General features: G+C 42.8%; 1 protein-coding gene across 1 annotated transcript in view; it reads left to right on the top strand.

Annotated features, from left to right (window-relative positions):
• The first annotated feature begins 3,135 nt into the window (after positions 1 to 3,135).
• The window catches only part of LOC143020206 (uncharacterized), a 16,629-nt gene continuing 9,583 nt past the window's right edge, over positions 3,136 to 10,181 (top strand). Inside the window, exons 1-2 of the mRNA XM_076176373.1 lie at positions 3,136 to 3,145; positions 9,429 to 10,181. The exon at positions 9,429 to 10,181 is cut by the window's right edge and continues 824 nt beyond it. Of these exons, the coding sequence (XP_076032488.1) occupies positions 3,136 to 3,145; positions 9,429 to 10,181 (763 nt within the window). The remainder of the gene's footprint in view (positions 3,146 to 9,428) is intronic.

Below are 10,181 nucleotides of genomic sequence, written 5' to 3'. Positions count from 1 at the left end.
GGGACGAGAGGACGATCCCCAATGTCTATTCTTCTTCTTCTTCTTCCTTTTCTTCTCTCATAAATTCCCCCCGGGCCTGCCAGTGTGGGCCAGACCCCAGGTTAAGCCGGACATCAATAAGCTGGGGCGGTGTCATCATTAGTATTGGATGACCGTCGCGATCGTATGATCCGTGGGCTTGAGGCGAGAGTTATCACAGTGTTCTCTTTCAGCGAGGACAAATTGTTTGTGCGGCTCCGTGTTATGTCTGCAGTCACGCATCTAACCATCTAATTTGTCGCCTAAGTTAGGGGGATTCTGTTAAGGATCGTATGTATGCTTATATCCGTGTAAGACTACATGTCAGAAGGAGTAATGGAGCTTAATTGAAGTCCAATTGTATAGAAAAAATGTATATCGTACATTTATACGACAAGGACCGTGAGGTTTTGGTCAGGCGGACGCACAGGTCTCAATTTCCTCGAAGGGTTTCGATGGTTACATTACACATACACAGCAACGTCCAATTCTACTGACTGTCTCACTCTCAGTATTTCAACATTCATACTTGGCAAAGCATTTAGTCAGGTAGTGGGGCCCAGGCAGTAGCGAGGCTTCTTAGACATTGGAACGTCCTGTCTGAGCGTGGGAAGGTGCCGTCGCGAGTCGCCTGACGTGAATAAGATACATAAATATATACTGACCTTCATCTAGTGCAGTGAATCTCAATTTGGGGATCGCAGGAAGTTTCCCTTGAAGGGGGGGGGGTTACCTAAATCTCTGAAGTTTAATCCTGGTTGGTAGTAAAATAACTACATTTTCATTCCTGCATGTGTAGTGTCATTGTAACGTGCTTGTGATGTTAAAACTTCTGTTTCATAAAGTCATTATAATCTGAAGCATTTTATAATACCCACTGTAGTACCAATGTATATTGTAATGATCTTAATATATTACAGTTCTGTATTCGCTGTCAGATGAATGGGGCTACTCGTGGATGGTCTTATAACTCCTTTGGGGGGAAGGTTGAGAAGTCATGATCTAGTGGTTGGATTCACAAACAAATCTAAGGCCTAGAAACCAATTCAAGCCATTTCATAGCGAGTGACACATATGTTTTTATTCTGGCTGACGCCCAGTGATTTTATCTAACTTCAAGTGTCACGCTTTTCGATGGTGGAAAGAAATCAAGTGTAGATATCTTAACTGTCTAATTTCCTTTTCAGAAATCAGCACTATTTTTCATCCATCTTGCTCATCTTTCACACTAACGACAGTATTTTGTTATATATTTGTCGTATGGAAATATATCTGGAACAAACTGCGAGAAAATCTATTGGAGCTACTTTAGTGAATAGACTGGAAATAAGAAATGAAGACGTTAAGACTAATTCCAGAGGCTCCGTCTTGTGTGTGAAATCAGGGCCAATTCTGGAAAGAATGAAAGAAGGAAGACATTAAAACCAATTTTAGATGTTCCGGCTTATTTGTAAGTCCAGGGCCAGTTCTTGCTCCTGAATCTTGCTCTACCCTTCTCCCCCTTTATAATTAGACCCGACCTAACAGCTAATTGCCTTCCAAAGCCTGAGCTTGGCCGTTTGTATCTATCCACAGTTTCATTAATGTACACCGATGATAACTCACCCAGACACATGACGTCATTCGGTCCCCGGCAGCGGGCCAATCATGTGCAAGGATTATATCGCATCGAATATGTGGAGTCACATAGGTGGTAAAGGATTTGAGATGGGTCGGGGGGGTGGTGGAAGGACAATACAATTTAGACGTAAACGGCATCTTTTTTTGAGTGGAGATTAGTTTCCAATCATAAAGGAATGCTGCATGCATATACATACATACATACATACATACATACATACATACATACATACATACATACATACATACATACATACATACATACATATATACATACGTACATACATGCATATATACACATATACATACATACATACATACATACATACATACATACATACATACATACATACATATATACATAAGTACAAACATACATGCATATATATGTACAAACATACATAAATATATACGGACAAACATACATACGTACATACACACATACATACATACATACATACATACATACATACATACATACATACATACATACATACATATATACATACGTACAAACATACATGCATATATATGTACAAACATACATGAATATATACGTACAATCATACATACGTACACACATACATACATACACACATATGTATGTACAAATATACATAAATACATATGTACAAACATACACAAATACATACATAAGTACAAACATACAAACGCACAATCATACATACATACACACACACACATACAGAGATACAAACGTGGTCTTAGCCGCAATAGAAAAGAACAGTGGAAAACTTGCTCTAACATGGCCTATACCAGGGGTGGGCAACCTTTTCAAGTGTGGGTACTAAAATCAGCCAAATCTTTGAAGCAAAAATTATAGGCCTACAATACATACTGTACAAGTGCGGGCCCCGTCCCTTCCTCCCTTCACCTCCTAAGAGGGCCCCAACCGCCGCTCAGCGTAGTAGGCGGTTACCAACAGTCATACAAAAGAAGTTGGAGATTTATTAGTTATTTGTTTTAAGGTGAGGCCTGGATTTCGTGTACCTGAAAAAAATCGTTAATGTGTCAGTTTTTGGCACGCGTGCCAAGGGTTGCCCACCCATGGCCTACATCATCCACATCCCCGTGAGTCTCTAGACAGTATTCAAGACAACGATGGGGTGCACGACGATGCTGCAGCGCACCAACGATCGTGCAAACGACAAACGATGTCACTCCATCCACGGTCGATCTTTCAGAGCCTCGTACGCTGTTCTTGCTCGGAACCCGATGATATACGACGCACACCATGGAGTGCACGATGGAAGGTCATGGCCATCATCGGCCATAGCGAAGAACGGAGAACGAAGTTCGAGGCAACGAAGACCCTTGAAGTCGTCGCAAGATCGTGTCAGCATGGTGACCAAACTTCCATGATTTCCAGAATTGGAAGCATAAGGTGTGACTTGCCACCACGGCCTTGGATCACGTGTTGGACTCGTGATCGACAGTTGTTACCCTCCGGATAAGAATTCATATATGCCCCGAACTATGGGGAATGGTGTGACATTATACACGCATACACATACACACACACATATACACACACACACACACGCACACACACGCGCACACACATACACACATAAGCTCTTGCTGTGATGCTGAAATTTACTCAGCTATGGGGGAGACTCGAAATCGGACCACCGAATTAGCGGTTGAGCACGGTACCACCACACTATTGAGCCCAGTGTGTTTACTTAATGATAATAAATAATAATAATATACGGTTTATTGGGTATAGCAGCATTACTACTGAAAATATACATCCTACAAGATTATAACATTATAAAACTATGACAGTGAAAAGATGTTGTTACAAGCATTAAAAAACAAAACAAAACAGTAAGCTAAGGAATAGCTGTGTTGTACAACATTGTTATTTCTTGTTGTTGATTAAGTCCACAAATGTCGGTATGGGGCTCTTCTTATACCGGTCGGTGCGTGCTCTGATCGGCTTGATGGTTTTGTGATGCCGCACCTATAGCCGTGGTTGTAGTACCTGTGGAAGTAGTAGGTTCCGGTGCCGAGGATGTTTAACTAGGGTGACCACAAACGACCTCAAACTCTGAAGACAGCGGTCAGCAAGGGTAGGAAGTCCGAGAGTGGGGAGAGCGTGCTGATAGGTGGTGTATTCGTTGCCAAGGATTGTGCGACAGGCTCTTTTCTGCACTTTCTCCAGCTGTCGCTACTGCGTGACTGTGAGTGAAGAGGCCCAGGAAGGTGACGCGTACATCAGCTTGGGTAAAATGAAGGAAGTGTAGATGTTTTTGAGATCTTCAGCCTATGCCCCTAATAAACTCAGGCGACGCTGCATATACAGCTTGTAGGAGGCTACCCTGACGGTGTTGGCGGTGCTCTCCTTCCAAGTCAACTTATTGTCGATGGTTATTCCTAGCAGCTTAGTTGACTGGACCACTTGTAGGACTTGATCGTCAGTTGTCAGCAGCGGAGGGGGAGAACGTCATTGGAGGTGTGGAAGTGCATTACCACAGTTTTCTTGTGATTGATGGAGACTCTGTTGTGCACTGTCCATGTGTGTAGCTTGTCCAGCGTGTGGGTTGTAGTTCAGGTCAATGTTGGACACAGGGATCCCCACCGTGCAGTCATCAACATATTTCCACCTGTGTGGTGTGCGTCCCAGGGCATCGTTGATGAGTATTAGGAAACAGAGTGGCCCCATTCTTGTTCCCTATGGTACTCCACAGGATAGGTGCTGGACTGCATGGACGTATCCCTGATATCTGACAGCTTGACAACGGTCCGTCAGGAAGTCAGATAGCCATGCCACCAAGGAGGTAGGAAGGCCAAGGTGGATGGCTTTGGTGATGATAGTGGTGTGATCAATAAGGTCGAAGGCTTTCCTGAAGTCAATGAACGCCAATGCAAGTGAAGTTTTGCGCTGCTCGAGATTTTTATAAAGTCAAGGAAGCTAATAAGATAGTGAGTGGTGGAGGGTGTTTTCACGTTACCAAACTGCTGGTGACCAATGAATTTGCTGACTTTGGAGTATGCCCACTCGAAGACAAAATCCTCACAAATAAGACTAGGAATGGGAGTGATTGTAATGGATATGAGATCACTAAAGGATTGGAGACTGTGTGTGTGTGTGTGTGTGTGTGTGTGTGTGTGTGTGTGTGTGTGTGTGTGTGTGTGTGTGTGTGTGTGTGTGTGTTTGTATGTGCTTGTGTGTGTTTGTGTGTGTATGTATGTATATATGTATGTGTGTGTGTGTGTGTGTGTGTGTGCTCAATTTTGATACTCTTCCTCCACTACCTTCCAGTTTCAGGAAATGTTAAGAGATCTGGTCTTTCCTCCTTCCAGTCATCCTACTGGAGTTTCCAGTAAATCGGTCCGTACGCGATCAACACTATTGACTCAATATCTTATTGCCCTTCTTCAATACTGTCCCCTAGTATTGTCAATAGTATTGAGCAATGGGAGGAAGGGGTGATGGTGGGAGGGGGAGTGGGCTCGGAGTGTGGGGGGCGGGCACCCCCCAGGCCCTTGAAGTAAAGTTCTGTCTCTGTTTGACCAGTGGATGTCAAACATTCCAAAGGTGTCATTACGTTACGGAGCGAGGTCGAAGCACACGCGCCACAGCGGTGGAGACGACAACGTGCTCTCTTTAACTAGCGTGGTCCTCAGCCTCTCTTTTGTTCTCTTTTGCCTCGATTAATAAAATCCCTCCCATATCCGAGCAGCCATTGTCCAAACTTCGTCATTATCCGAACTTCGTCATTATCCAAACTTCGTCATTGTCCAAATTTCGTCAATATCCAAACTTCGTTAATATCCGAACTTCGTCAATATCCAAAATTCTCCATTATCCTGAATTTGCCATTATCTAAACACTATTGATGTGTACTGAATATTACTTTTATGCCTTCAGAGTGGTGGAGTAGAGAATGGGGGAGCGGAGGAGGGGGTGGATGTTATTACCTCGCGTATCCGAACAACCCCCAAATCCGAACACTCTGTGACCCAATGAGTCCGAATATGGGAGGGATTACTGTCCTTCCTTCCCTGACCTGTTGATGATGTAGGTCGCCTTTATCATTGTTCTTTGTATCAGCAAGCGATTTTATTTAGCTGATGGGAAGATAATGTCCTTCCTAACGAGTCAAAATGCATCTCGGTTAAACCGTAGACTACGACGACCTTCATATGTTTCTTTCTGGTTAAGAGCAGAGGATTTGATTCAGGTGAGTGAACAACCCGCCCTCTCAGTGCTACCGGTCATGTGTGTATTTATTCTGGCTGCCGCCAGTTGATTTTATTCATCCAAACAGAAACTCCCCTTCCTCACACACAAACCAAGTTAGACCTATGGAGGCACAACAAGACGGAACTCCACGAGTATAGCTTTTATCATGTAGGTATACTGTGAATATGTAAATATATGCATAAGCTTTGTAGCGTCATCGGAAACGTGCTATTCTCGCATTCACTTCATTCTGGGTTCAAATCCCGCACTCCTCTCTGATTCCCGCCAGTGACTGTTACCTGCAGCAGCAGTCTCCAAAGCGCATAATAAGGAGAAAATGACAGCTTCGGCCACAGTTCCTCAGCGCCTCCTGGCGTACGCTCCTCACACCTTCTTTGATCTCCCCCCTTGATAGGACTGTACACTAAAACGAGGTTACCTGTAGTAGTTGTTTTTGCTGTAGCTCTTTGTTGAACCTTTGGTGTTGATTTGTTTGTGGCCTTTAGTTACGTACAACGACCGTGTTGCGTGATGGTCGAGTACCGTTGCATGATCAACTCGTCAGGGTTTCTGCCCCCCCTACCCTAGTTAATTCGAGGTGCTTCGTTGGTGGTGACTACACTCGACATGCGGTGTGATTGCTGAAAGAAAAATACATTTCGATTTCCTTGCCGCGTTTCTTTCCTTAGTATGCGTTTATTTGTTTGTTTGCTTATGTGATTATGTATTTATCTGTTTATCTATTCATCTATTTATTTATTTATCTATTTGTTAACTTATTCATTTATCGATTTACTTATTTGTTTATTCAGTCACCTATTTATGTATCTATCTATTTATCTGTGTATTTACTTATTCATGTATATATTCATTTATTTATTTATCTATTATATCTGTTGAGCAGGTCTCAAAAGACCTTTGCATGTTCCTTTTATTCTCTTTCTGTATGTATATATTGTCCTTCTTTCTCTGAAGATGTCTTGAATAGACGAAAACGTTTGGTCACCAATCTTTTCATTTTCTCAGTGTTTTTTTGCATATATTTCGAATAACATGCTTATTGTGATTTCAGTACATGTATGCACACACACACAATGATACACACGCACACACACACACACACATACACACACTCACAAACACACACACACACACACACACACACACACACACACACACACACACACACACACACACACACACACACACACACACACACACACACACACACACACACACACACACACACACACACACACACACACACACACATATATATATATAATATATATATATTTATATATTATACATGGATATATATGTGTATATATATATATATATATATATATATATATATATACGCATATATGATATATAAGAGGAAGATGGGCAGAATATTTTAGGGAGTTGCTAAATGTGAAGGATGATAGAGATGGAAAGGTAGTTGCAGTGGGAAGCGCTAAAAATGAGTGATGAATTAGGAAAATGGAGGAGAAATAAGGAAAGGTGAGAGCAAGTAAGGCACCTGGGTTGGATTGTTGTCATGCGGAGTGTCTAGAAAAAAGGGAGGCACAATGATGATGGACTGGCTGGTAAGGTTGTTTAATGTTTGTCTAAAAAAGGGTAGAGTGCTGGAGGACTAGAAGAGGAACAGATGGAGTAATAGGTGAAGAACAGTGTGGGTTTAGGACAGGTAGGGGTTGCGTGGATCAAATTTTTGTGGTAAGACAGATATGTGAGAAAACTTTAGGAAAAGGTAATGATGTTTTTTTTTATGTATTTAGAAAAGGTTTATAACATGGTAGACAGGAAAGCACTGTGGGAGGTATTGCAGATATATGGGATAGGAGTAAAGCTGTTAAGAGCAGTCAAGACTTTTTACGAGAGTAGTAGAGCCTGTGTTAGAATCAGAAATGGAGAGAGTTAGTGGTTTGAGGTAAAGGTGGGACTTCACTAAGGATACGTTATGTCGCCTTGGCTGTTCAATTTACACACGGATGGGGTGGTGCGAGAGGTACAGTAAACGCAAGGGTAATGGGCCGGGGATTGGAGATGGTTAAAGAAAATGGATAAGCATAGGAAATAAGCTAGTTGTTGTTTGCTGACGACACTGCGCTTGTAGCAGGATCAGAGGAAGGGTTAAGGAAGCTAGTGATAGAGTTTGGGAAGGTGTGCGAAAGAAGGAAATTGAAGATAGATGTGGGTAAAAGCAAGGTGATGAGATGTACAAGGGGAGAATGTGGCAGCAGACTGGAAGTGAGTATTAAATGGGGAGAGATTGGAGGAAGTGGATATTTTTAGATACTTGGATGCGAATGTGGCGGGAAAGGGAGGAGTGGAGCTGGAGGTAGAATACAGATTGAGAGAAGCAAATAAATGCATTGATGGATTAAGAAGTGTAATGAGAAATAGACATTTGGGAATGGATGCTAAGAGGAGATTGTATGAAGGAGTGATTGTGCCCACAGCACTGTATAGGGCAGAAACATGGAACATAGGAGAGAAAGAGAAGAGGAGTTTAAATGTGTTTGAGATGAAATGCTTGAGAAGTATGAGTAATAGGCTGGATAGAGTGAGAAACGAGGAGGTGAGGAAAAGAGTGGGGATAGAAAGGGAGTTGGGAGGTAAGGTTGATGAAAGATTATTGGGATGGTTTGGACACATGGAAAGAATGAGTGAAAAAATATTATAGTAAAAAAGGTGTGGAAGGCAGAGGTAGGAGTGAAAATGAGGGGTTGATGAAGGATGAAATGGATGGATGGGGTAAAAGGTGCACTGGTAAAGAGGGGAATGTCTGTTAATGAAATAAGTGAGAAGACAGAAGATAGGGGTGAGTGGAGAATGGTTGTGTATGGATGATGTTATGATGCAAGAAAGGGGGTAGGTGAGGGAGTATGTTTGAATAATATTTTGATGCAGCCCAAAGGGATTTCTCCTCGTCTTCTCTTTTTCTGCATGAGGGACGGAGAGTGGGGGGGGGTCGCCGATTAAATAAAGCGGCCTTGCAGAGAATGTGCTGTGTCTTGCTACATTGCTTCTGACCCAGGGCAGTGGTCGAAATGCAGGGATGACCTGTAATCCAGGAGAAGCCAAGATAAGAGGAGGGAGGGAGGGGGTGAATGAGAGTGGAGTATGTGGGGATAGACTGAGTGGGAGTGGATTTATGCCTTTGTTTCTTGGCTACCTCCCTTGTAAGGGGAAAAAACCGTCGGCATATGTATATATATATATACACACACACACACACACACACACACACACACACACACACACACACACACACACACACACACACACACACACACACACACACACACACACACACACACACACACACACACACACACACACACACACACACACACACACACATATATATATATATATATATATATATATATATATATATATATATATATATATATATATATGTATATGTATATATATATATATATATATATAATACACATATATATGCATACATATATGTGTATACATGTGTATATATACATGGATCCCAGACTCCAGATCTTCGCACATATTGAACAACGGTATGGTGTTGACGTTATCAACACAGCCAGGAAATGGAAATGCAGTGAACTCAAGAAAAGTATTGACCGTGAGCAGTTGCGTTTCTGCTACATGTGCCGCAACAGGAACATCTTACCCACATTCGCCAAAGTCAGACCACCTGTTAACACCAAGAAAGGCAAGGAGGAAGCAGACGCTTGTGGCCGCAGACTTCTCAAATGCGCCATCGATCACCACCACAGTAGAATCCATCGCTTCAACAGTGACATTATCGCTTGCAAGGAATATTGCAAAACTAGGTTACATCCCACTGACTTTGACGCTCTACTAGAAAAGATTAAGAGTCCTAGCAGAACCAAAACCGAAACCAAACGGACCCTCCTGGATTCCAAACTGCAACGCCTGGAAGACTCCAGGCCACCCACTCCTACGAGATGGGTGGTCAATCTCTCCAACCGACATCTCTCCCCTGAAGAGAAGCAGGTCTTGTCCAAAGGCCTCAACTTCAATGTACAAGGAGGAGTAAACCGAGCAGAGTTCTTGGCTGCTGCAGAACTAGGAATCAGCTTGATAGATGGCCCAGAGGAGGTGAAACAGGCAGCTAGAACAAAAATTGTAGGCGCTCTGAGTTCCACCCACAACCACCAAATCCTGACCACCGGAGAGAAGAAAGCTCTAGAAGGGCTACGAAGAGACCATTCTGTAGCGATACTTTCAAGCGACAAGGGCAGATCCACGGTTGTGATGGACAAGGCTGAATACGACCAGAAAGCCTTGTCGCTCCTACAAGACTCCCAAA

Source organism: Oratosquilla oratoria, chromosome 39 (genome assembly GCF_046742065.1).
Source record: "Oratosquilla oratoria isolate Oo_2021 chromosome 39, ASM4674206v1, whole genome shotgun sequence".
NCBI classification, from domain to species: Eukaryota; Metazoa; Arthropoda; class Malacostraca; order Stomatopoda; family Squillidae; genus Oratosquilla; species Oratosquilla oratoria.
Note: the sequence above shows the minus strand (reverse complement) of the source record. Positions and strands in the feature narration are given on the sequence as shown.